General features: G+C 36.3%; 1 protein-coding gene and 1 long non-coding RNA gene across 9 annotated transcripts in view; one reads left to right on the top strand and one right to left on the bottom strand.

The window, feature by feature from the left end:
* Positions 1-27,250, top strand: part of LOC141561658 (uncharacterized) — a 60,227-nt gene extending 32,977 nt beyond the window's left edge. Inside the window, exons 2-4 of the long non-coding RNA XR_012488105.1 lie at positions 4,678-4,784; positions 19,683-19,817; positions 27,112-27,250. This is a non-coding gene — a long non-coding RNA (uncharacterized LOC141561658). The remainder of the gene's footprint in view (positions 1-4,677; positions 4,785-19,682; positions 19,818-27,111) is intronic.
* Positions 695-27,712, bottom strand: LOC141561656 (uncharacterized). Of its 8 annotated transcripts, none has more exons than XM_074301560.1 (3): positions 27,554-27,701; positions 5,635-5,684; positions 695-4,768 (listed from the first exon to the last, which is right to left on the bottom strand). In XM_074301560.1, the coding sequence occupies exons 1-3, from the start codon at positions 27,628-27,630 to the stop codon at positions 708-710; spliced, it is 4,188 nt and encodes a 1,395-aa protein (XP_074157661.1). In that variant the 5' UTR covers positions 27,631-27,701; the 3' UTR covers positions 695-707. The 8 variants fall into 8 exon arrangements, with proteins under 8 accessions (XP_074157661.1, XP_074157662.1, XP_074157664.1 ...); XM_074301561.1 differs by having other exon boundaries at positions 695-4,765; positions 27,554-27,686; XM_074301563.1 differs by lacking the exon at positions 5,635-5,684 and having other exon boundaries at positions 695-4,765; positions 27,554-27,712.

Genomic DNA, 27,712 nt, shown 5'->3' with positions numbered 1-27,712 from the left:
ACAGATTAGTAACTTTGAAAATATCCAAAAGAAAGCAACCAGGATGATGAAGAGGCTTGAACCTGTACCATTGAGGTCTAAATATTGAGAATGTTTAGACCAATTTTGGGGTATATTGTATTGGAGAATTTTGTGAAAATGGACTGATCTCTGCTCCCAACTCTAAAATCCTGTGGTTTTGTAATATATATATATATATATATATATATATATATATATATATATATATATATATATTACATAGACTAAGTCAGAAAGTGAGTTGAGGATAAAAAGGTTTATAGATTATATATGTAGTCACATTTTAATCTATGAAAACATTTACTAGATTGTTATGAGTGTAAGAAAGGTAAAGAATGAAGTTTTCTGGCCTATTGGAATCCATTAATTCTGAGCACAGTCTATCTAGCGCAGTACTCAGATACACATGATTTCATTGATTTGAATAGTTCCACCAAAGATGCAAGTTGCAACCCACATCCCTGCATGCCCTTTCTCTGTGACTATTGTCCATATTCTCCCCATATTTATCACAGAGGGCTCTACAGACTATGAAATACGAAAGGAAAAAAACATAGAGAATTTACTCTTAAACTGCAAAGAAGAGAATTTTATCATTTCCTTTTGTTAATACCTAAAATCACTATAAAAAATAAGACACAAAAGCCAAAAATACACCGGGGGAATCAATTCCTTTCAAAATATAGTTATTTAGTTTCCTTTTGCCTCCACTGAAATCTCTCCAGGAGAGATCTGAAAGATGTCCGATGTGTCTTTGTCTTTTCCCCTTCTTTGCTAATGCTTCCCTCCTCAAGGATCCTGTCTAGGAGGGGCTCTGGGCTTCTAGGAATGTCTTTCTTCCACTGTGGGAGAGACTTGCCTAGGATGAAGTGAAACCACTTTGGCCTTGATGGAACAGGTTGCATAGTGTCTGAGATAGATGATTCTGTACTTTGTGAAGACTTTTTCAAATAGCTATGGGTGCTTGAGGTGCTGAAAAGGGAAGAGACTGTTGCCTCAGGGCATTTGAAGACAAATTTTATATCAATCTCCTCCTCACACATGGGTATAGGTATTGGTATAGCAAGCAATTGGGCTTCACATGGATATTTCATTCCTTCATGTGGGCAGCCATCTGGGATCCAGGAGGCACAAATTAAACAGACTATGTATTCACATGAGTTGTATTCATCAAGACTTAGAGGGAGGGGAATATGCTTACAGATGTCATTTTTTATTCTCTCCTGAGGGATGGAATTGATGATGGCATGAGCAGTTTTATCAGAGACAGCTCCCCCCTCGATGGTGTATGGTTTGATGTAATTTAAACGCAATTTGGTCTGTCTCTTTTGCACAGAATGGAACTGATGTGGGAACCCATATTCAACCTCGTCTTGGTGGTCGGAGCTCAGCTCAGTCTCAGGCTGGTGGTCACGACCTGTTGGAGCCTCAGTCTGGTGGCTGGAACTTGATGATGATATGGTTTTGTCAGGGCTTGGAGACATTTTTTCCTCATCATCCACATTTTCTGGTGTTGTGTTTGGCACATGGGTAGACTCTGATCCAGATTCAGTCTCGTTTTCTGAGATGGATGAAATAGTGATTGAGGGACTAGGACTAGGTGGAGGTGTCTCATACTCTTGATCCTCAAACACTTTTGCTGAGTATTCTATATTTCTTGGAGATGTAGCCTGAGTATTGAGATCTTCTGACTGTCTGTCAGGACTATGTGGATGTGTTGTACATTGGTCAGAGCTAAGTAGAGTAATTTCCTCATTGTCTAAATTCAATGGTGGTATTATCCTTTGATCTTGGTCTTCTAGAATGATGTTTTGAAGCTCTGTTCCTGATGACATTGTGTCACATGGGTCAGATTCTGGCTGAAGGGACACCTTGGAATTTAGATCTGATATATCTTCAGTCTGCTGGTCAGGACTGGATGGAGGTATGATTTGAGATTCAAGGTCAAATTGAGTTGGTTCTTTAGGTTTTAAGTCCACTAGAGGCATTGTTGCCTCATTATCCTGGCCTGTTAGAATTGTGGCCACTAAGTCTGTTCCCAGTGGTGTTATTTCTCCAGACTTTTGGTCTGATTGAACTATTAAATCTTGGGCAAGGTCATGTGCTATATCTTCAGCCTCTTGCTCTTGGTCCAGACTGAGGATTGGTGTGGGCTGATGGTCAGGTGCAGGTACAGCATTTTCTTGGTCACCATTGTCTGGGAAAAGAGATGTTATTGCCCAATGATCCTCGACTATTTGATTTGCTTCTTGGTCCTCTATTCTCAGTGGCATTATATCTATGATTTCAATTGTTTCTTTCTCTATTCCATCTGAGATGTGATCATCCAGATCACTAAGGTCTGGAGTTTTTTCAAAGTTTGATTCTGTGGTAAATGTTAATGTGTTGCAGAGATTTGCTTCCTCTGATAGTGTTGCCCATTGTTCTAATTTTTGTTTAAGTGTAGCCTGAGCATCAGGATTTGAAATATCCTCAATCTGGAGGTTAGGGCTAGGTAGAGGTGTTTTTGCCTCATCAGGGCTAGAAAACATTCTCTCCTGGGCATCCAAATCCAGTGGAGAAGCAGTTTCATGTTTCTCATCTATTAATGTTATTGCCTGATGATTAGATAGTCCAAGTAGCATTGCTAATATTATTTCCCAGTACATTTCTTTTATTGGAACTGATTCTTTGACAGTGGATCCTGATTCATTCTTAATGTCCATTTCTAGGCTGGATGAAAATATAGCCAAATGATCCTGTGGTGGTGGTTTCCATCGTTCTAGTTCTAGATGAAGAGGGACCAGGGCATTGGACTCTGGCATATGCTCAGCTCTGGGCATAGGACTGGATGGAGGTGTGGTCCTTTGGTGAGAGTCAGATAATGTTATATCCTGGGGACTTGAGTCCAGTGGAATTATATTCTCATCCTGTCCTGTTACAAAGATTTCCTCCTGGTCTATCTCTGGGGATGTTGTTTCCCAAGTATCTAGCTCTGTTTGCATGGAGGCATGGACAGGAGGCTCTAAGTTCTTGTTAGTTTCAGAGTCAGGACTGGATGGAAGTGTTTCCTCAGCTTCTGTCCCTGGAGATACTGTTTCCCAAGTGTCTAGCTCTGTTTGCATGGAGGCATGGACAGGAGGCTCCAGGGTCTTGTCAGTTTCCAGGTCAGGACTGGATGAAAGTATTTCCTGGAGGTCTGTCTCTGGAGATATTGTTTCCCAAGTGTCTAGCTCTGTTTGAATGGAGACATGAACAGTAGGCTCTGGGGTGATGTCAGTTTCCACATCAGGACTGGATGAAAATGTTTCCTGGAAGTCTGTGTCTGGGGATATTGTTTCCCAGGTGTCTAGCTCTGTTTGGATGGAGACATGGACAATAGGCTCTGAGATCATGTCAATATCCAGGTCAGGACAGGATGGAAGTTTTTCCTGGAGGTCTATTCTTTGGGATATTGTTACCCAAGTGTCTGGTTCTGTTTGGATGGAGACATGGACAGTTGGCTCTGAGGTCATGTTGGTTTTCAGGTCAAGACTAGATGGAGGTATGTCCTGGATAGCTTTTCCTTGGAAAACTGCTTCAAGAGGCTCTTTGTCAATTTTCACTAAAGTGGAAGGCTCTGGTGGTATAGTTAAAGGCTTCTCTTCAGGACTGCATGGACGCGAGTCCAGGAGGTATTTTCTCAGAAGCTTAGTTTCCCAGCTTTCTTGTTCTGTTTGAACTGAGACATGGGCAAGAGAGCATGGATGTAGTTGGCGATTGTTATACTTGTATACAGTTGTGGACCTGTTTTTCCGATTCAGATGTGATGAAGGTACAGCTAGGGGTCTAGGATGGCGCTCAAGGTATTGTAAAAAGGACATTGCTTCTCTGAGCTGTAAGTCACTATGTGATGCCTTCAGAGCTTGGGCCTGAGCCTGGTGGTTTGGAGATGATGTTCTGCAATGTGGGGCCTTGGTCCAGTTAGTAAAAGGTAATGATTTTGCAAGTGGATGGAGTACAGGGTCCAAGTTAAAAAGTCCTAACAGTGCATTGGTAGCCTTGATCCGGCGCCTGGGTTTTGGCAAAACTCTGGTCCCCTGAGCAGGAGTTCTTGCCAGAGAGTCACTGGCCTTGATCTGGGTGTCAGGAATCATAGCATCCCTGGATTTGTGGCCCTTATATAATGGAACCTTAGTCTGGTAGTCAGAGAAAGTTGAAGTTGGGTCCTTTGGGTTGAGAAGTGATAGATCCTCAATACTCAAATGATCACAAGCTGGGAAAATCTTGGGAAGATGGTCAGAACCTGAAGAATTTTCCAACCGGTGGTCAGAATCCGAAGGAAAATCATACTGGTGTTTGACACTGAGAGGAGGTATAAGGCACTGATCAATAGGAATCAAAGCCCCAGGAGTTTTTTTGCCTGGGATATCAGTCCTAGGTAAAGGCAAGACTGGAGCCCCTGTACGATGCTTGTGACGAGAGGCTGGTTTAGCCAGGTGATGAAGACGGGGCAATGGCGCTGCCATTGCTCTATAATTAAGGTGGGGCATCTTGGGAGCATTGCCTGAATGTTTGAGCCAAGATGTAGGCTCTTGTACATTCTTGTGGTAGTGACGATGTGATGATTGTGAGGTGTTAGAAGTTTGGTGAAGGAGGGACATCAGTTCATTCCTTGACTGGTATTCTTTTTCCCAGAATGGTGAAATCCTGTGTGGAGGACATGGTAACAACACTGACGAGCTCTGGTGATACAGACTATTTTGAGGGAATTGGACCAGTTCTGCTGCTGAAAAAGATATGATGTGAGTGAAGATAGCCAAAAACTACTTACATATATAATATTTGGGAAAGAAACATGGAGGAAAAGAAGTAATGGACCAAATGGATGGGCTTTTCTAAACCTAATATGTCTGAATATATATTGCCTCCTTTGATCCAGAAGCTCACATGGTTTCTAAGGTAGATGTCATTAATCCTATGTTACAGATGAAGAAGGGGATTGTATTTTTATAAGTGTCCTTCATAAGTTATTAATAATAAACATAAATATAATAGCCAACATTTATATAACACTTTCAGGTTTGCAAAGTGTTGTACAAATATTGTCTCATCCTTACAATAGTCCTGGGAACTAGGTGCTATTTTTCTCCTTATTTTCAAATAAGGAAACTGAGACAAATGGAAGTTAAATATCTAAGGCCAGATTTTAACTTAGGTCTTGCTAACAATAACCCTTTTACACTCTGTGTGTGTGTGTGTGTGTGTGTGTGTGTGAATATTATCCCCATTTTAGAGATGAGGTTAAAAAATGTGGTATGGATATAGTTAAGTGATTTTGATTTGCCCAAAAGCTAGCAAAAAGATGAACATCCAGGATTAAAATATAGGACACTGAAATTCAGAGATCTTAAAGTGACTTTGCCCAGGGTAACATGGGTAGGACCAGAACACATGGCAGAACCAGAACACAGATCTTCTGATTTTTAGATAAATGCTATTTCCATTTATTATATCTTGTCAGTTTTCAGGATTCATAGAATCATGATGAAATGGATGACTACTACCACAAAAATGGTCAAAAAGAGAGAGAGGTGCTGTATAGGAGGGGAGGTGGAGAGGTAATTTGAAATTATTGAAAAACAAAGTTCTCACCTTTGGGAAATATTCTGTGTCTTCTCCCCATTTGACTACTAAAGGATTTCCTGGGGGAAGGGGGGGAAGGGAGGGAAATAAATTGTTAATAAATATGTGGCATGAACTCTGACCCTAAGGTCTTGTCCTCCTCCCAAAGGGCTTTGAAAAGTAACAGTCAAATAACTGGCTGCCATGAAGACTGACCCTACCCTGTTCTGGGCTATTTCTTTTCCAAACCCAATTCCTCTTATATTCATTTTAGTAACTGCTAGCTTATGAATATATTATGATCTTCTTACCTTAGCATTAACCACTTCCAAAAAAAAAAAAAAAAAGTGAAGTTAGTGACTGTCTTCCAAACCTTCCCTCTTTTCTTTACTTCCTTCTTTCCTATCTTGTGTTGGCTCCCAACCATTGATATTATATATGGATGTTCAATAGTTTTAGTCATATCCAACTCTTCATAACCCCATTTTTTGGGGGGGGAGTAAGGGGTTTCTTGGCAAAGATACTGGATTGGCTCATTTTACTCTGGCTCATTTTACAAATGAAGAACTGAAGCAAATAGGATTAAGTGACTTGCTCAGAGTCCCTCACAAAACGAGTAAGTGCCTAAGGCTAGATTTGAACTCAGGAAGATGTCTGATTCCAAGGCTATTCTATTCACTGTGCCTAGCTGCTAACATTGGCAAAATCTATTCTAAAGAAAAATTGATTAAAAAAGAATTAGTAAAGTAGAAATAATATTTGTATATAACATTACTAGTAAAAGTCTGATATCTAAAATTTTACAGAGAATTGACACATATACAGGGAATTGACTAATGCATCTTGGTGATACACACACACACACAAATATATATATATATATATATATATATATATATATATATATATATATATATATATATATATATATATATATATAAATATGTGTTTAAGTTATTATGTATCAGATATTAAATTTATAATTGTTATTAAAGCTTAAGATTACATAATGGCTTTTGGGACACACCATACACACATACATATAAGTACATGTATATACTCTTAATTCTCTCCCAGGTCATCTCCCTTGCTTTAGCCATTATTTCCTCTTCTTCACATTTTGACCCCTTGGTGAATCAATTCAACTCAACCTGTTCTCTTTTCTTGAATCTATGGCCTCCTTTTTATTTTGTCAATTATGCCTGCCAAGTTTTAACCTTGAATCACTCCCATCTTTCACCTCCTTTGTTTCTATACCCATGCTGCAGAATGAAAACAGAGAAAATTCTGATTGGGTCCTGTACAAATTTATGTTACATAACCCTAAACTGGATCCTCACTGCTGATAGGCAATCCAACTATAACCTCCTTTGTCAACTCACTATCTCACCACAGCAGCTCTTCCAAACTTTTTCATCTCTTCTTATACTTGTCACAGCTCTTCCTCCTCCCTACTTTTTTAGATGAGATCCTCACCTCATATTTTACATGAAAAATTAAGGCCATTTCACTATGAACTCCCTCTCTCTTCTTCATTTCTTGTCATTCAGGTGCCTTCTACCACATTTTCCTTCATTACCCCTCTTACAAAATGAGGTATGTTCTTACCAAGGCTAACCTCTCTATTTTTTTCAAGTTACCTCATTCAATCCCATCTCTTTCAATAGACTGTCCCCTCTGTCATCTCTACTCTTTCACTTATTCCCAATCATTCCCTCATCTCTTGACTCATTCACTACTGCCTACAGACATGTCCATGTCCCCCCTCCCATCCTCAAAAAAAATCCTCATTTGATGTTTCCATCCCTTCTAACTTAGCACCTTTTATCTCCTCTTCTGCCCTATTAGATATATTCCTGAAAAAGTCTACCATAGATACTTTCACTTTTTCTCATTTGACTTACAATCTATTTTTGGATTCCATCATTCCATCATAATTGCTCCCTCCAAAACTACCAATGATCACTCAGTTGCCAAATTCAATAGCCTTTTCTTAAATCTCATTCTTTCACTTTTCTATAGCCTTTGTCACTGTTGATCAGCAATTTTTCCTTGATACACTCCCATTTTCTAGGTATTCAGACTGCCCACTCTGTCTTGGTTCTCTCCTCCTACCTCTCTGACCACTCTTTCTCATTTTCTTTTGCTCAATAATTCTCTAGGCCATTCTCTCTAACTAAAGGACAGAACCTGGACCCCTCCACACTACCTCACTTAGTAATCTCATTAGCTCCCATCTACCTCTCCTGATCTCCAGTCTCACAACACCAACTGCCTTTCATGCCCACTAGACTTCTTAGACTCATTATGTCTAAAATATAACTTTTTACTTTTCCCCTTAAAGTATCCCTGCCCTTCCACCCTCACCTTCCCTGTTATTTTAGAAGATAACACTATCCAATTAATCCCTCAGATTCACAATCTGAAAGTTATCCTGAACTCTTCACCATCTCTCATTCTTCATGTCTAATTTGTTGTCAAGTTGGTTCCACCTCTGTCACATCTCTTGGATATTCTCCCTCTTCCTCTCTAATACTGTTATCACTTTAAAAGCTTTTCTCCCTTCTTTTGCACCTCTGAACCCTCAGAAAGATATCTTGGAGTTTACCAGCTAGATTTCTTTCTTAAGGACCAGGCCTTAAATCAAAACCAACCTGATTCTAATTGGTCACCAATAGATCCTAGAAGTTTGATCATCCTGATTGACTCAACTTGAATGTAAATAGTCATTTCTGCTTTGGCCAGAAACTTTGAGGATCTTCCCTTTCTAGATTAATTCATTCATTCACTTATTTATTTATTTACTATTTCTCTAAGCTAAAGAGAAGATTCTTTGCCTCAATTGCTACCTAGCTTTAATAACTGAATGGGTGTGTCCTCAAGTCAAACTGATACCTGTTGAAGACCTGAGCACCAAGATCTTTCACTGCATCCAGGGCCATCTCTAGTCCTTTTATCTAAATCTGGCCACTGGACCCAGATGGCTCTGGAGGGGAAAGTGAGGCAAGTTATCTTACATAGCCCTCCCTTACTCCAATCCAATTCACCTGCATATCATTGCATCACCTCCCTAATATTACTGGCCTCTTTGAGAATGAAGGACAAAAACAATAACCACTTTAGTACAAGCCCTCATCATTTTTCTCTTGGACTATTGCAAAAGCTTGCTTGGTAAGAGGAATGAATGAGCAAACTAACTGCTGCAAATATTTCCTCACCCTAACATCCTCCAGTCACTAAAATGATTTCCTAAAATATAAGTCTGACCATGTCACACACACCCTCCAGTAGATAAATTACAGTGACTTCCTATTGCTTCCAGTAACAAATACAAAATGTTCTGTTGGCATTCAAAGCCCTTCATAACCTAGATCTCTCCTATCATTCAGTCTTCATACATTTACTCCTGACACATATTTTCTGATCTTCTAGCTGTTTCATGAACAAAGCACTCCGTCTCTTGGCTCTAACCATTTTCTTTAGCTCTTCCCCATGTCTGAAATATTCTTTCTCGATTCTGCCTACAGCCATTCCCCATACCTCTTAATCCTAGTGCCTTTTTCTTTTCTTCATTTTCTACTTATTCCATGTATAACTTGCTTTATATGTATTTGTTTGCATGATGTCTCCTCCATTGGACCGTGAATTCCCTGAGGGACCATTTGTTGGGTTCCCAGCTTTTAGCATAGCGCCTAGATCATAACAGACACTTAATAAATGTTTATTGATTGACTGATATATACATATGTACAAACATAATACATATAATTGAGCTATTATAGACTATATATTTAAGCTAATAAAGCTTAAAGATTCACTAAGACTTTTGGGGATGTGGGGATGTGGGGGATGTGTGTTTGTGTGTGTGTGTGTGTGTGTGTAGGGGAGAAGGAGGAAAAGGGGATGGAAGGGAGAGAGATAGAAATAGAATCAAAGTGAGGAGAGAGGGAAAAAGATAGAGACAATGAGAAATATACAAAGACAGAGATGGAGACAAGGAACTTTGTAGATTCCTTGAGGGTCTATTTTTTTGGATTCTCAGATCTTAGCATAGTACTTAGATCATAGTAGATACTGAATATTTATTGATTGATATATACATACATAATATGTATAATTAGGCTATTATAGGCTATATATTTAAACAATTTATTACTTGGACTTATCTATGTTGCTCAGAGTGAGTGTGAATAGAAATGGCTTCCATTCTTGCCAGAAACTGTGAGGATCTTCCCCTTCCAGACTGACTCCTTATGAAGACAAACAAGTACATAGTTTGTCTCAATTCTTATCTAACCTTTTAATCATTGATTGGGAGTTGCCTCAGACAAACTGAGATCTGGAAAATAACTTAGCTTAAAAAGGCCAAAATCTCCCACTTCATCCGGAGCCATCAACAGTCATCTTGACCTGTCTTGCCACTGGACTCAGATGACTCTGAAGGAGAAAGTGAGGCTGGTGATTCTGCACAACTTCACCTCACTTAAATACAATTCACTTGCAAGTCAAGACATCATCCTCCTGCTGTCATTGGTGATCTTTGAGAATGTAGGACAAACAACAATAATCTATGTTGAAGAGTTTCTGAAATCACAATTTTGGTCAATTTAAAGCCCATAGCTATCATCCAGAAGAAAAATTTTCCAAAGGGTAGTTACCAAAAGAAGAATTTGCAAATTATAAGTGATATAAAAATGTTCCATAAATTGTAAATGATAAACTGTGTTTTATAAGTCATAATGAGAAATACAGGTTTCAAATCACTCATAATGAGAGAAATTAAAATTAAAACAACTCTGAGATCATAGATCATAACAGACACTTAATAAATGTTTACTGTTTATTTGTTATGGGCCAGAACTCTGAACTTGAAACAAAGGATTCTTAAAAGGTACTAAGTCATTAGAATTGATAGAGACAATAGTTATCTAATTTAGCATGGTTCAGTATGATTGATCTGATCCTACAAGGAGATGTTATGGGCCAGAACTTGAAACAAGGTACTAAGTAGAATTAAGGAGATAATAGTTAAATCTAGTTTAGCATGCATTGATTTAATCCTACGACAAATAATGGTTTCCTAGTAATATAATGATTGGTATATACTCAGTGTGGGGCATATAAGCAAGAAGCTTTCAGGCCAGGAAGGACAAGCCCACTAGAAGCTCTTGGCAGCTGAGACAGACTCATTCCATCTTCCATCTTTGCTGTGGCTGGAGGCTGAAGCACAAACCTTTGGATATTCAGAGAGATTCAGAAGGCAGAGGAGACAGGAGCTCAAGCTCGGAACCAAGAAGAGAGGAAGATCTCCAGAAAACTAGCTGAGCCCCAAGTGAAGGAGATAGGACTTTGAAAGAGATAATAAAGGATTTGGACTTTAACACCTGGCTGTACTTGTGGTGATTACTGAACTGAAATTAAGGCTGCTCCCAGAGACTCCCAAGAAAACCTCAATAGAGAACACTACATTTTAGAGAGAACACTACAATACTTCATTCTCTGAAGATTGACAAAAATAAGTCAAAAATGGAAGTGATCGGTGTTGCAGGGACTGTTGCTTTAGGAAGGTAAATAGTGACTGTTGATGGCACTATTAAATGGTCAACTTGGCATTATTCAAGAAAAAATGAGTAAAACTATCTCTTTGACCTGGAAATCCCACTAATGAACAGATTAATAGCTCAAAAAAGTAAAAAAAAAAGTTTGACATATGTCTACATGTTCACAGAGATTCTTTTAGTTATACTAAAGAACTGAAAAGACAGTAAGTGCCAATGGGCTAGGGAATGGTTGGGGGCAGGAGGAGGGAAATGCAATGTAACAGAATGTCATTGAACATTGAACAATAACAAGCAGTAATTTTTTAAAAAACATTAATATGGGGGCAGCTAGGTGGTGCAGTGGATAGAGCACCAGCCTTGAATTCAGGAGGAACTGAGTTCAAATGTGATCTCAGACACTTAACACTTCCTAACTGTGTGATCCTGGGCAAGTCACTTAATCCCAGCCTCAGAAAAAAACAAACAAACAAAAAATTAATATGAAGAAATCAAAGAAACGTGTGGGAGAAAAATGTATACAAACTGATGAAATAAACCCCCCCTCCAAAAAGACTTGTTCAATAACTACAAAATCAATGAAGAGATCACAAAAATGATGTTGAACTTTTGAATAATGGAAAAACTAATGAAGATCCTTACAGAGACTAAAAGATAAGAACTAAATAAATAAATCAGCCTCCTCCAGAGTTCTTCCAGAGAGCAATATACCTTGGGAATCATGGAAAAATGGATCTTCTCCTGTAGACATCTATAGCAAGACTATTGTGGTGGTTGTGATTCAACCTGGAGCATTTTTTACTCTAAGCTCTAGTCCATCCAATACACATCTGTCAATAAAATACCTTAAGGTTCAGGTTCTGATCATGTGACTCCTCTGGGCTCTTTTTGGTGGTCCTGTGATCCCTTCTCAGAATTATGTCTTTTAGGATAAAATAATATATAAAATGATTTCAAAGGAAATCAATTATATTGAAATGTAGTTATTTGAAAATATTGGAAAAAAAGCAAGCTCAAAGTTCCCAGGACAATAATTCCTGCAATATAATTTAAATTTCTTGAGGACACTATTTTTTTGGGGGGGGGTGAAGGGTTCTGCTTGTTGAATGTATTCCTTACTGATATCTCCCCTCAAATGCTTCCCTGACATTGGTAATATCTATTTGACAAAGAGTCTTCTTATATACAACAAAGCAAATCTTGGCTTATGGTGCCCAGGGACAACCCCTGGGAAATCCAAAATTGCCCATGTGGGTCAGACATGAAATCCAACAGATTTTGTCTTATGATTTCTGTTTAGCAATCTTCTCAATAAGCACTTACTTGAATGTTTTCACACAAACTCAGTGAGAATGAAAATAGAAAACAATTTCAGAAGCCATCTTTGGATTTATTTTGTTATACTAAATCTCTCCTTCCCATCCCTGAATCCCTGTGTGCCAATTTATTATATTCTCATGATGCTTGAAGGTAGGGGCAGCTAGGTGGAGCAGTGGATAGAGCACCAGCCCTGAAGTCAGGAGGCCCTGGGTTCAAATCTGTCCTCAGACAATTAACACTTCCTAGCTGTTTGACCCTGGGCAAGTTATTTAACCCCAATTGCCTCAGGGGAAAAACGATACTTGAAGCTATTACTTCTATTTAAACATAATATGATAGTGTGTTTTTTTTTGGGGGGGGAGAATTACTTGGTAAACCACTTTTGAATATTACAATCATGATTAGGATCAATGACCTTGATTACCTCAGTTTAGAGCTGAAAAGGATATTAAATTTGAGCCTAAGTGATCTGCCCAAAGTCATATAGATAACACCTGAATCAGGATTTGAACCCATCTGTTGATCTCTTGACTCCAAAAAAGTCTTTTCAGTGTCTAATCCATCCTCTCCAAATCTTCCCAACTCTACAATCTTATATTTGCTTCTCAATTGTTTCTCTGCTGAGGAATCAGCAAGGGCTCCCTGATCTAGGTTTGCCGAGTTTTCTCTGAGTACAGACAGACCTTCAGTCTTTTTCTATTTCCATTTCTGGCCATAAGAAAATTTTATCATTTTTATACCTGGAAAAAAAAAAAATCTTCCCAGCACAAAGAGTAAGCACTACAACACCGCTCTTACCAGCAAGAACTTCAGGAAGAGCTAGAAACAGGCTACGAAGATCAGGAGTGGATAGTTCTTTTTTTGTTTTTTTTTTTTTTTTTTTTTTTTTTTTTTTTTTTTTTTGCAGTTTTTGGTCCTTGGTGGCAACAAAAACCTTCCAAGAAAAGAAGGCAAAGGGACTAAATCCCTGATACAAAGATTAGAGTAGCTAAAAGAATAATCGGTCAATTAAGAAAAAAAAAAAGCCATTGTCCTAAGATGTCAGGGTCTTAGAATACAGAGAAAGCAAGAGATGCTTCCTCAGATACTTTTAGTTTGACTGAGCCTTTAGATACCTCTATCCCAGGTAAGGGATCTGAGTTGTCATTGACATCATAAAATACTAGTTGTCCTTTGTCCACTAATAGGCATAGTTGCCCCACCCATCTCTAAGAGACCAGTCAATCAGAAGTGTGCAGAGATAAATAACTGGTTCATTGACTATAAATTGCTCTATCTTGAAGCCATACTGACAAATAAATTTTTTTATTGATTTTTAACCAATTGAACACCCTTTTCCCCATACCTATCTCTCCATCATTCTCCACACCCCTTCCACTTTTTGTCAAGCATAAAATTCATGAATTTTTAACTACAGTCAGAATAGAAAGAATGCTTGCTTTGGAGTCAAAAAAATTGGGATAAAATCTTTTCTTTGCTCCTTGATGCCTGTATGATTTTAGGCAAGTCATTTTCCCATCTGTAAAATGAGAAGAGGTGGTCCCAAGACCCATTCCAGTTCTAAATCTATGATACTTAGGCTGAGTGAATTTTGAAGTTCCAGTCTCTTCCTCTTCCCCCTGAGGGCAACATTTGTACCCAGATTATGGGAAGTTTAGATAGAATGCATATTTTATACTGTTCCCTCAAGGTGTGTTTTGGAGGTGTGTTAAATGCTAAAGAGAAAGTTGATTTAAGGAAGGATCTATAGCCTCCCTTTTTGATAAAAGCATTAAATTCACACATCCATCTTGAACTCTCTTGAACATAGAATTAATCAGTTCATCAAAAAAAATTTCCTTTCTCTCATAACTGTCATCTTTTCTCTTACTATGCTGTCCTTCCTCCCCATTTTCATGCCTTAAAAGCTTGATTTGAACTTTGCTAAGAAATCGTTAGCTCACACTGCCCCCTTAAATAGAAGAAGTATAGAGACCAATGACTAAATTTCCTAAAGAACCATAAAGGGAAAAATAAATGGTTTTTTTTATTAGGGCCCTAATACAAGTTCATCCCAATATCAGTAATCCCTGTAAATTTTTTGAGCTTTTTAGACCAAAGATCATGAGCAAAGTATTTCTTCCATTAATGATTTTAACAATAACAAAAAAGAGAATGTTAATGATTTTATGCATTCATAAGAAAATTTATGCATTCAGGGCCTTAAGCCTGGGATGTATGCATTAATTTTTTTGATAACTAATTTTGATTTGATTGGCTTCCTTTGCAATCCTATGTTTTTTGTTTTGTACATTTAAAAAACATTATTCCAAGAAGAAGTTCATAGGCTTGTCCAGACTGCCAAAGTAGTTCATTAAACAAGAAAGGGACAAAACTGCTTTTGTAGAGAGAGATAACATTTAATTCTGCTATAGATGTCTGAGAGAGAATATTATGTCTTCTTTGAGTAAGGGCACCAGCCTTTTCTGAAAAGACTTGTTTATCTATCTTTATTACGAAATCAGCAAACATGAACATTTCCATATACAAAGCATATTAAAAACACATTGTATATGAAGCTCTTTCTTACTACTTGGTTTTTAAAAAGCACATATTAAATTTGTTATTATAGTACCAATGCTGCCTTGCTTGTCTGTGTCCACAGCATAATTTCTTTCAGTTCTCTTCTGCATTTTCTAATGTCTCATTCACATTCTTTCTCTCTCCTTCCCCTATTCCTTCCTTCGTTCTTTCCTTCCTTTCTTCTTCCCTTCCCTCTTTCCTTCTTTCTTTTCTTTCTTTTTTACTATCACAACTCCCTATTTTCCTTCCTCCATAATTCTTCTACTCCTCCCTCAAATAAGTGTTTTCCCTTATAATAACTAATATAAGTCAAGGAGGAAAAAAATTTTAAACATTGATTGCATCTGAAAAATACATGTCTTACTTTGAACTTATAGGCCATTTCCTCCTTTAAGAATCTGCTTGATCATCAGTCTTTTGGAGACATGATTAATTGATCAAAAGTTTCAAGTCTTTCAGAGTCACTTCTCTTTTTTCATTACTGAGTTTCTCTTATAGTTGTTTCCTTTCTATTGGATATTTGTTTTCAATCAGGTCTGCTTCATCAACTAGGGAAACCTTGAATCACTGAAACCATTTGAAATTAAACTTTTCCAATGTCCTGATCTGGGAACTTTTGCAATGCCCTGTGCTTCCTACTCTTCTAGTATCTTTCTTCCCCCTACTGATGAGAAGCACTGTAGGATGGGAGTTCTCTGCTTATTAGGATGATTTACTATGTGAAAGAAGAGACGAAAAACATATATTGGAAATGTGGGTGATTGTATAAACTAGTTAGTATTTTAGTCCTCATTTTATAATGATTTGCCCCATTGTTTCCTGAAAGATTGTCTCACATTCTCAAAGTGTTTTTGGTAACAAATGAAAAATCCAGAAATATACAAAAGAACTCTTTGTCATGGATAGGAACAGCTTTGCAGTTCAAGCCTAAGACTGTGAGATCATTTTATAAAATCAAAGAATGTTAGCGCTAGTCTTGGACAACTTGTTTTTCAGGGGGGGCTAAAAAGAAGCCCTCTCCCAACTAAAATCACTCCAAATCACAAAGTGTAAGAACTTCCTCCTTTTTAGCTTAACGTTTTGATTCTTGTTAAAGAGCCTCTAAGAGTTAGCTCTTTTAATTCATGGGAACCAACAAGAGTGGTATTCTGAATAACTCAAGAGTATGTACAAGTTGAAGAGAAGGATCATGTTAAAGGCTGTAGAAAGGTCTAGGAGAATAAGGACTCAGAAAAGACCATGGGATGTAGCATCTAAGAGGTCATTAGTAATTTTTTTTAAATTCTAAATTATCATTTATTTTTAATATCCTTTTCCTTATAAATTTTGAGTATCAAATTCTCTCTCCCCCTCCCATCCTTTCCCATACCCACTGAGAAAACTAGCAATATGATAGAAATTTTATATAAGTGAAATCAATCGTGTGAAATATATTATTTCCATATTAGCTATATTTCCAAAAAATAAAGAAAAATGAAAAATTATATACTTCATTTTACATTGAGTTCATCAATTCTACCTCTGGATGTGAACAGCATTTTTCCATCATAATTTCTTTAGAATTGTCTTAGATCATCGTGTTGATCATTACAACATTGCTGTTTCAGTTCTCACTTCATTTTGCATCAGTTCATATGGATCTTGCCATATTTTTTTCTGAAACCATCCCATCTCATCATTTCTTATAGTACAATAGTACTTCATCACAATAATATAACACAACTTGTTCAGCCATTTTCTAATTGATAGGCATGTTCTTAATTTCCAGTTTTTTGCCACCACAAAAAGAACAGCTATATGTACTTTTGCACAGATAGGCCTTTTTCCTTCTTCTTTGATCTCTTTAGGATATAGAACTCCTAGTGGTATTGCTGGGTCAAAAGAGATGAACAGGTTTATAGCCCTTTGGGCACAGTTCCAAATTATCCTCCAGAATGTTTAGACTTGTTCACTATTTCACTAGCAGCTCATCAGTATAACCTTTTTTCCCCCCATTTTCACCAACATTTGTCATTTGCCAAACCTGTCATTTTTACTTCAGCTGAAACATATTTGATATTGTTCCAGGCTTTTATTTTAACTGTATATGTCTTTCTCTTTCAAATGTATATCTTATAAACAACATATTGTTGGATTCTGGTTTCTAATTCATTCTTCTGTTTGTGTTTTATGGGTGAGCACATCACATCCATTTTCATAGTTGTTTATTAACTGTGTATTTCCCTCCATCCTATTTTCTTCTGTTCTCTCTCTCTTTCCCTCCCTCCCTCCCTCCCTTCATCCCTTTCCTATCTCCTTCCCTTCCTTTTTTCCCTCCCACTCTCCCTCTTTCCTGCCTTTCTCCCTCCTCCCTCCTTTCCTCTCCCCCCTACTCTTATCTTAACTATCAAAACTATTTTGCTTCAGACCACTGCCTCCTCTAATCCACCCTCCCTTTTATCATCCCCCCCTCCTTCCTCTTATCTTTTTTTCCTCTTATTTCTCTGTTGAGCATGTTGCACTTTTATATACAACTAACTGTATATATATCCTTTCTTTTTTGAACTAATTCTGATGGGAGTGAGGTTCAAGGATTACCTTTCACCTCTCTCGCTGATTTTCCTCTCTCTTGTAAGATCTTTTCCTTGCATTCTTCTCTTTCTCACTCTTTCATTTTTTTGAAGATCATTCTAAACTAACTCTTACATCCATAACGTCTATCTATGTAAATTGACCTAGTAATGATAAAGTTCTTGGGAGTTACAAGTATTATTTTTCCATATATGAATTAAAATAGTTTGACTTCATTGAGTTCTTTATGAGTGATCTTTCATGTTTACTTTCTATGTTTCTCTTGAGTCTTGTGGTTGAATATCATAGTTTCTATTCATTTCTGATCTTTTCATAACAAATGTTTGAAATTTCTCTATTCATTTTTTTTCCTCTGAAGCATTATACTCAGTTTTACTAAGTAATTTTTTTATTATAATACTAGCTTTTTTGGATATCATATTTCTACTTTCTTAGAAGTTTTTGTAATTTTGACTGTTGTTTGATTTATTTATTTCTCACTGCTTAAAATAATTTGTTTTTGACTTGGGAGGTCTATAATTTGAATCTAATATTCCCAATAGTTTTCATTTGGGGATTTCCTTCAGGACATCAGTGGATTCTTTCAATTTCTATTATACCCTTTAGATCCAAGATTTCTTGATAATTTCTTGAAATATGATGTCTAGACTCTCTTTGATCATGACTTTCAAGTAGTCCAATAATTCTTCAATTATCTCTCCTATATCTGTTTTCCACGAGAGTTGTTTTTTCGGTGAGATAGTTTACATTTTCTTCTTTTTCTTTTTCTTTTTTTAAATTTTGTTTTATTCTTTCTTAAAGTCTCATAGAGGCATTAGTTTCCACTTGCCCGATTTTAATTTTTAAGTAATTATTTTCTTCAGTGAGCTTTCATACTTATTTTTCCATTTGTCATATTATTCTTTTTAAGGAATTCTTTTCTTCAGTGAATTTTTTTTCATATATAGTATTGAGGTGATAAGTAGTAAGAGTGATCCAGGCTGAGACTTGACTGGGTGTAATCAGTGATTTAATAAGGTGACTAGGATTTCAAAAGAGAAGGACAATCTAGATTTGAATTGATTCACCAAGAGGTTATAATGTGGAGAAGAGGAGAAAGTATAAAAGAGAGATGGCCTAGAAGAGAATTGAAGGATCAAAGGTCAAGTTGATGAACAGTAGGATTTTGTAAGAAAAGACAAAGGGAAAGGTGAAAAGAGGTAAAAGGATTATGATTGGATAAAAGATTGGGGAGTACTTGAACATAGAGATGGAATATTTGTGGATGTTGGCAAAATTGAAGATAGAGTCATGGCTAAGGTAGAATGATTTCAAGTCATTTCTCTTTATTCTCCAATTTGATCACAATTTTTCTTTCCTTCTTGACTCCTTTCATACTAAAGATCTTCAGTGCATACACTGACTCTCCTCCTGAAATACTCTAACAACACAGTTTCTCAATCTATTCATTTTCCATGAGCGCATGATCTGGGGGCCTAAAGAGATTGACTACTATGATGTAAATGTAACATGAACTTCAAAAGGAAGACAAGATTACTAAGTGATATAACTAGGGGTAGAACCTGGAAATAGCATTGGGGAGCTCCCCTGCCTTGACTAGAGAGCTAAGGAGAATGAGTGAAGGGGTAGCCAGTACTTGAAAGTGTGGCCAGAAAGGTTATGTCATAATGGGAAAGCCAGTTTTCAGTAAGCTGGGAGATAGAATACAGAAGAGAGACAAAGATTTAAGATGAAAACAAGTTTATTGTCAATGAAATAGGTATTCCAAAGGGTACAATGAAAGAACTAAGTAGAGTTATGTTGAAACTTTGAAGTAGGTGAGGAAAAAGGAATGAAAAAAGAGTAACCAGGTGGTAGGGGGTAAGAAATAGGGTAGTTTATAACTGCACGGAAATAAATGTCATGGCTTTTTAGAGTAGGTTCTAATGAAGGTAAGCGTCAACCTGACAGTGAGGAAAGGGAAGCTATAAAAGGCTATGGTGATAGGGACTGAAGTTGTAATTTTGCTGAAAGTTTGCTGAAGGAGGGAATCTCCTCTACTGATGACATCTTCTCTTCCATTTATAGTTGGAGTTATCTACCAAGAGGAGGCTAATTGATTTGCCTACATCATACAGCACTTAAGCATCAGATGCAAGACTTGACCTCACACCAAGGTCTTAAAGAAAAGCCCCTCACCATGGAACATTATTTCTGGCAAGGGTGAGCTTTTATAATTTTTCCAGTTATTTGTAAATACTATTTTCTCAAAAATATTATTTGATAAGCAAATGAGAGAAAAACAGAATTATTTCTCCAAATTGAGAACATTGCTTTTAATTTTTCTTCACTGAAACCTTACCAGTTAAAATCACAGAAAATAGCCATCTAATCCAGTTTATTCATGAAAGAAATCCATATAAATAGCTGTTCAGACTCTTCTTAGAAATCTCCAAGGAGGGAGAAGGCAACACTTCTTGTGGTTCTCTTGAAAATCAAAATCATGATGGTAAGCCAAAGGCCAATCTTATAAAAACCAGAAGACCAGAATTTTAATCTTGTGTTTGTCACTAAATAGCCATACCTTTGGGCAAACCATCCACATGCTCAAAACTCAAGTTTTATAGTTTTAAGTCTTGGCCATTCACAATTTGGGCAAGTAGGTGGCTTATTGAATATAGTACCATCTTGGAGCTATGTGATCCTGGACAAGCAACAATCCTATTTGGGTCAGTTTCCTCTTCTGTAAAATGAGGTAGAGAAGAAAATGGCAAATTACTATGATATCTTTGCCAAGAAAACCCTAAATGGGTCATGAAAAGTGTGACATGTCTGAAAAGTGATTCAACAACAAATATGCCATTTGTTAGCCAGTGGTAGTTAGGAAAATAACTTTACTTCTCAGTATATCAGATTTCCTCATCTAAATAGTGGGTCTAGACCTTTTTGCTATAATTTTGATGGAACTTGTCCACTATACAACTAAGTCATAATATCCAGAGCACTGGGTCAGATTATTACCTGCCTCTCATCACAAGGCCTTGATGCTACTTACTGCTAATCACACAGCTGAACTTTCATCAGATCCCAAATATCTGAAGGTAAATCCACAAGAGGACTATATCGCCAAACAACATCTTAATCCCAGAATTTACCTCAATTTAAAGTCTACTTATGAGGTTTCATAAGATTTAACAAGTGTTAGTCCCAAAGCTGAGGACTTAATATGCTCTTAGACCCAGATCACACAGCAACTAGCACCAGATTATTTGGGAAAATATCACTGAGACGAAACAATGAGCCCAAAATCCCAGCAGTCAAGAATTACTAAGAACTATCTCAAATGGACAAAAACTTTTAAAATATTACTCTACTTGGCTCAACCACTGGACAAAATCTCTGCTCAGACCTAAGAACCAGGCTTAATGAGACCCCAGTGTTGAAGTCTCTTTAAAAAAAAATTAATTTATGGAATGAAACAAATATTTTCCTAACATAGTATAACAAAAATATGATAGAATATGGATTTGCAAATCTATTATGTACAATTTACTATTCCTTTTAAATATGTATTAAAATTACCATATACATTTTTTTATTTTTTCTTTTCCCACTCTCTTAAAAAATGTCATTAAGAAACAATTCCTCTGGAAATGGAATTCCAGGCCACCATTTTATCAATCTATGATCATAAAGAAGTAACTATTATCTTTATGGTCTTAGGACACAAATATATTTGACCCTTACCAATAAGGCATAAGTCCACAACTCCACCAAGTCAAATCTCCATCTAGATGTGACAATCAGACTGAGAATACACCAAGACCTCCACATGCAGCTCACACTTCAACCAGAATTATAACCCTAGGAAACAATGCCATAGGGAACAAACCACTAAATCAATACCATAAAAGACCAAGACCACTAGGAGATCCTTTTGCCTGCTAAGTTTAGACCTTCCCAGGACAAAACTATACTTAGCCCTGAGTATGGAACCATATGCCCAGCCAGCTCTGATTAGCAAGCAGAATTAGAATAGTTGGCAATGTACTAATAGATGGCAATGTACTAGGTCTATATCCCAAAGAGCTTTTATTAAAGAAAAAGACCTGTATTACAAAAATACTTACATCAGCTCTTTTTAAGATGACAAAGAATTGAAAATGGAATGGATATCCATCAGTTAGGGAATGGATGAATGTGGTATTGAAAGATTGGATGAAAGATTGTAATGGCATGTTGTTATGCTACAAGAAATAACAAACAGGATAATTTCAGAAAAATCTGGAAAGACTTACATGAACTGATACAAAGTGAAGTAAGCCAAAACAGAAGAACAATGTATATAGTAATATACATGTATAACATGTATCAAAAAATTTATTGCTTCAGGGAAAAGGGAAGGGAGGAAGAGAGACTTGGAATTCAAAATTTAAAAAAATTGTGAAAAACTTTTTACATGTAATTAGGAAAGAATAAAATATTATTTTTTGTCAATAAAATTTTATTTGAAAAGGAAGAAAAAAGTTGTCTGTAACTTATGCCATCATTTCTCTCTATCTATGGTCCCTATGACACACGATTTGACACATTCCAGTTTGCTGAAGTTGCTGTCACAATATTCACCAATGATCCCTAAATCATAAAAACAAATGCATATTTAGTTTTCATTTTTCTTAAACCCTCTGCAACCCATATCTTATTGTATTTGATACTCTCTCTCTCTTTCCTTGTCTTTAGACATACAACATTATTTTTCTTTTCATCCTACATCTAGAACTGATCTTTATATTATTTTTAATCAATAGATTTTATTTGTCCAAATACATGTAAAGATAGTTGTTAACATTTATTTTTGTAAGATTTTGTACTGCCAATTTTTTCACCCTTCTTCCCTTGCCTCCTCCCTCTCCCTAAGACAAGCAATCTGATATAGGTTATACATGTATAATACTTTTAAACATATTCCCATATCTGTCATAGTGAATAAAAAATCAGACTAAAAGGGAAAAAAACACAAGAAACAAAAAGCAAACAAATAAGCAAAAAAAAGTGAAAATACCATGCTTTGATCCACATTTAGTCTCCATAGTTCTCTCTCTAGATGAGGTTGGCATTTTCCATTCCAAGTCTATTGAAATCTTCACAAATCACCATACTGCTATGAAGAGCCAAGTCCATCACAGTTGATCATCACATAATTTTGCTGTTACTGTATACAATGTTTTCCTGGTTCTCCTCATTTCATTCAGCATCAACTCATGTAAAGTCTTTTCAGGCTTTTCTGAAATCAGCCAGTTCATCATTTCTTACAGAACAATAGATTTCCATTACATTCACAGATCATAACTTATTCAACCATTCCCCAGTTGCCAATTCAAAAAGAGCTGCGACAACATTTTTGCAAATATTGGTCCTAATGATATCTTTGGAATTTAGACCTACTAGTGACACTGCTGGATTAAAGAGTATGCAAAGTTCTATAGCCCTTCAAACACACTTCCAAATTGATTTGCAGAATGGTTGGATCATTTCACAACTTCGGCAACAATGTGTTAGTGTCCCAGTTTTCCCACATCCCCTCCAACATTTATCATTATCTTTTCTGGTCTTTTTAGCCAATTTGAAAAGTGTGAAGTGGTATCTCATAATTGTCTTAATTTGCATTTCTCTAAGTAGTAGTGGTTTAGAGCACTTTTTCTATAAATGGCTTTAATTTCTTCTGCAAATTGTCTATTTAACTATAAAATATTTTAAAACTTATACAAACATTTAAAAATATTGCACATTTAACCTATATCAGATTATTTTCTGTCTTGGAAATGAGGAACATAAGGGAGGGACAAAAATTTTGGAACACTACCAACACAATCCAATAGCAAGAGATACAAAGAGAAATTCCATTCAAAATAATTGTCGATAGTATAAAATATTTGGGAATATATCTACCAAAGGAAAGTCAGGAATTATATGAGCAAAATTACAAAACACTTGTCACAAAAATAAAGTCAGATTTAAATAATTGGAAAGACATTAAGTACTCTTGGATAGGCCAAGCTAATATAATCAAGATGACAATACTCCCTAAACTAATCTATTTATTTAGTGCTATATCAATCAGACTCCCAAGAAACTATTTTAATGACCTAGAAAAAATAACAACAAAATTCATATGGAAGAACAAAAGGTCAAGAATTTCAAGGGAATTAATGAAAAAAAAAATCTAATGAAGGTGGCCTAGCTGTACCTGATTTAGAACTATATTATAAAGCAGCAGTCACCAAAACCATTTGGTATTGCTAAGAAATAGACTAGTTGATCAATGGAATAGGTTTGGTTCACAGGACAAGATAGTGAATAAAAATAGCAATCTAGTGTTTGACAAACCCAAAGATCCCAACTTTTGGGATAAGAATTCATTATTTGACAAAAACTGCTGGGAAAACTGGAAATTAGTATGGCAGAAATTAGGCATGAACCCACACTTAACACCACATATTAAGATAAGATCAAAATGGATCCATGATTTAGACATAAAGAACGAGATCATAAATAAATTAGAGGAACAGAGGATAATCTACCTCTCAGACTTGTGGAGGAGGAAGGAATTTGTGACCAAAGGGGAACTAGAAATCATTATTGATCACAAAATAGAAAATTTTGATTACATCAAATTAAAAAGCTTTTGTACAAACAAAACTAATGCAAACAAGAGTAGAAGGGAAGTAACAAATTGGGAAAACATTTTTACAGGTAAAGGTTCTGATAAAGGCCTCATTTCCAAAATATACAGAGAACTGACTTTAATTTATAAGAAATCAAGCCATTCTCCAATTGATAAATGGTCAAAGGATATGAACAGACAATTTTCAGATGATGAAATTAAAACTATTTCCACTCATATGAAAGAGTGTTCCAAATCACTATTGATCAGAGAGATGCAAATTAAGACTACTCTGAGATACCACTACACACCTGTCAAATTGGCTAAGATGACAGGAACAAATAATGATGAATGTTGTAGGGGCTGTGGGAAAACTGGGACACTGATGCATTGTTGGTGGAGTTGTGAAAGAATCCAACCATTCTGTAGAACAATCTGGAATTATGCCCTAAAAGTTATCAAACTCTGCATACCCTTTGATCCAGCAGTGCTACTACTGGGCTTATATCCCAAGGAAATACTAAAGAAGGAAAAGGGACCTGTATGTGTCAAAATGTTTGTGGCAGCTCTTTTTGTAGTGGCTAGAAACTGGAAAATGAATGGATGTCCATCAATTGGAGAATGGTTGGGTAAATTATGGTATATGAATGTTATGGAATATTATTGTTCTGTAAGAAATGACCAACAGGAGGAATACAGAGAGGCTTGGAGAGACTTACATCAACTGATACTGAGTGAAATGAGCAGAACTAGGAGATCATTATACACTTCAACAGTAATACTGTATGAGGATGTATTCTGATGGAAGTAGATATCTCCAACATAGAGAAGATCTAATCCAATTCCAATTGATCAATGATGGACACCCAGAGAAGGAACACTGGGAAATGAGTGTAAACTGTTTGCATTTAAAATTTTTTTTTCCCAAGTTATTTTTACCTTCCAAATAAAATTCTTCCTTTGCAACAACAACAACAACAACAACAACAACAAAATTCGGTTCTGCACATATATATTGTATCTAGGATATGCTATAGCATATTTAATATGTATGGGAATGCCTGCCATCTAGGTGAGGGGGTGGAGGGAAGGAGGGGAAAATTTGGAACAGAAGGGAGTACAAGGGATAATGTAAAAAATTACTTATGCATATGTACTGTCAAAAATGTTATAATTATAAAATTAATTAAAAAAATTTGGAACACAAAATCTTATCAAAATGAGCGTTGAAGACTATCTTCATATGTATTTGGAAAAACAAAATTCTATTGAGGAAAAAAACAGTAAAAAGTAATTTTGTTGATTTATCACATCATACTCTTAGTGATAAAATGACACATGTTTGTTGATGAAATATTCATATTAAGTAATGTTGGTAAATTGTTCTACCGAAAGTGAATGCTCAAATTAATGTTCAATCAAGTACATGTGAAAACTTTAATTATTTGAGTGAAATTGATGCAAATGATGTAATTTTTCATTTTACAATTAAATTTAAAATTAAAATGAAATTTAAAGTGTACATACATACACATATGCATATGCATGTGTACATGTATGTATACATGTATTTATATGTGTGTATCTATATAAATATATATGTGCATATATATATACATATATCTATATCTATATATATAGATATAGATATATATGAAATATCCTAGTGGCTAGCTCTCATTTCAACCAGAATTAGGCCATTAAAGAACAATCTCACTGGATATGTTAGGATTATAGGTCAATATCTCTGTTTCCAAGAATACACCTCATATAGAGGACTTCTCTATCTGGCCCAACCACTGGGATATCTCCAGTCAACCCTAACCACCAATCAGATATTGTTCCAAATCTTAATATCAAGCTCCAACATATCTTAAACCTTTCAGCAAAATTGTCAGTGGGTCTGTACTACCACATCATATTCTTATCCACTCCCAAATCCTAACCTCTTCTTCTACCTAGCTATGAATCAACCCAAAGGGTGAAATTTCAATATTGAAATATTGGCTTAATGAAATATTGGAAACAGTTCCATTAAGCCTGAACTATAGATTAACAAACTCAACTCCAACAGGTTATGATGACTAACTTGAGAATGAACTAAGATTTTGTAATGCCAGAGAAACTGAGGCAAGATAGAGATTAGAGAGTTTTTAATATTTTATTAATTGGAGAGTTTAATTGACTGGACAGGACTCTCGTCTCAAAGTACCCAGTGATGAATGGGGGAATGATAAACACTTTTATAGCTTTTCAGACACAGGAAAGAAGAAGAGCGGGAAAAGTTAGAAGGGCTTGGTTCTGTCAGGATGGGGGGGAGGCCAGAGTCTGGAAGTTTGAATAAACAGAAGTAAAGATGTCAGTGAAGTATCTGAGATAGTCTTATCTTTTGGAATATTTTAGAGGGCAGTGTCATAAATTTTTGAGAGCAGAAGGAGCTAGGAGCCAGAAAGTCTGATCTGCTCCTCATCTCCCATTGACAATTTTTAACCTTAGAGCAAATGGTCCTCAGTCTTAATGAACCAGGGGGGGTTTACAACTTAAGGGACTGAGGCAGAACAGTAAGGAAACTGAGATAAAACAATTCAGGGAAACTCAGTCAGGACAATAAGGGAAACTAGTGCAGGGAAACTGAGATAGAACAGCTCAAGGAGACTGTGGCATAACAATCTGACCACTGAGATGAGGTTCAGTCTAGGCTCTCACACCAGGTACAAACCTAATTGAAATAGATAAGTTTCACATTATTTAAATTATATAAATTTTGGCTTTGGAGTAAGAGGGTATGATGAAGAGGGCTGTAGCTTTAGCGTGGAAAGAAAGCTTTTAAGTCCAACCCCCTCCTTTTTACAGATAAGAAAACTGAAGCTGAGAAAGGCCAAGTGGCCTGACCAGGATCACACACAGAAAGTTTCTGAGGGAAGATTTGAATTCAAGTTAAGTATTCTACCTCCTATATACTCAATGAATAAAGTCATCTCTCAGTCATCTATAACAGAGGGATTGTTCCTTTTAGAACTGTTCGTGTTGTCATCAGTTATAATCTTTAAGAAGAAAGAAAAAGAGGTATTTCTAAGTCAATTCTCCTTCATTTAAGAGGGAATCTCTTTCTCCTTAGCTTAGTGTCAACTTCTCATTACTTAATCCCTGAGGATAAAAAAAAAAAAAAAAAAAAAAAAAAACCAGATTTCTAGCTTGACATTTAAATCCCTTCAACAAAAGATCAGCCAATCTTCCAGGTTCATGTCATTATATTCATCTTCACATACTGAACAAAACACTATGGCTTATTTACCTGTTCCTGAAATCTGATCTCTGCTTTTGTGCAAGTTTTCTCCCATGGCTGGGATGTTTTTCCTCCTCTAATCCCATTAGTAGAAATAATGTTGTTGTTGTTCAGATGGTTTAGCCACATCCAACTCTTTGTGACTCCATACTGGAGTGGTATGCTATC

Source organism: Sminthopsis crassicaudata, chromosome 3 (genome assembly GCF_048593235.1).
Source record: "Sminthopsis crassicaudata isolate SCR6 chromosome 3, ASM4859323v1, whole genome shotgun sequence".
NCBI classification, from domain to species: Eukaryota; Metazoa; Chordata; class Mammalia; order Dasyuromorphia; family Dasyuridae; genus Sminthopsis; species Sminthopsis crassicaudata.
Note: the sequence above shows the minus strand (reverse complement) of the source record. Positions and strands in the feature narration are given on the sequence as shown.

Excerpts from the sequence above, each read along its gene's own strand:
- LOC141561656 (XM_074301560.1), bottom strand. The coding sequence starts at position 27,630 with ATGGGATTAGAGGAGGAAAAACATCCCAGCCATGGGAGAAAACTTGCA. Across the intron at positions 5,685-27,553 it reads AGATCAGATTTCAGGAACAG|GAAATCCTTTAGTAGTCAAA; the intron begins GTAAATAAGCCA and ends CCCTTCCCCCAG. Across the intron at positions 4,769-5,634 it reads ACACAGAATATTTCCCAAAG|CAGCAGAACTGGTCCAATTC; the intron begins GTGAGAACTTTG and ends TATCTTTTTCAG.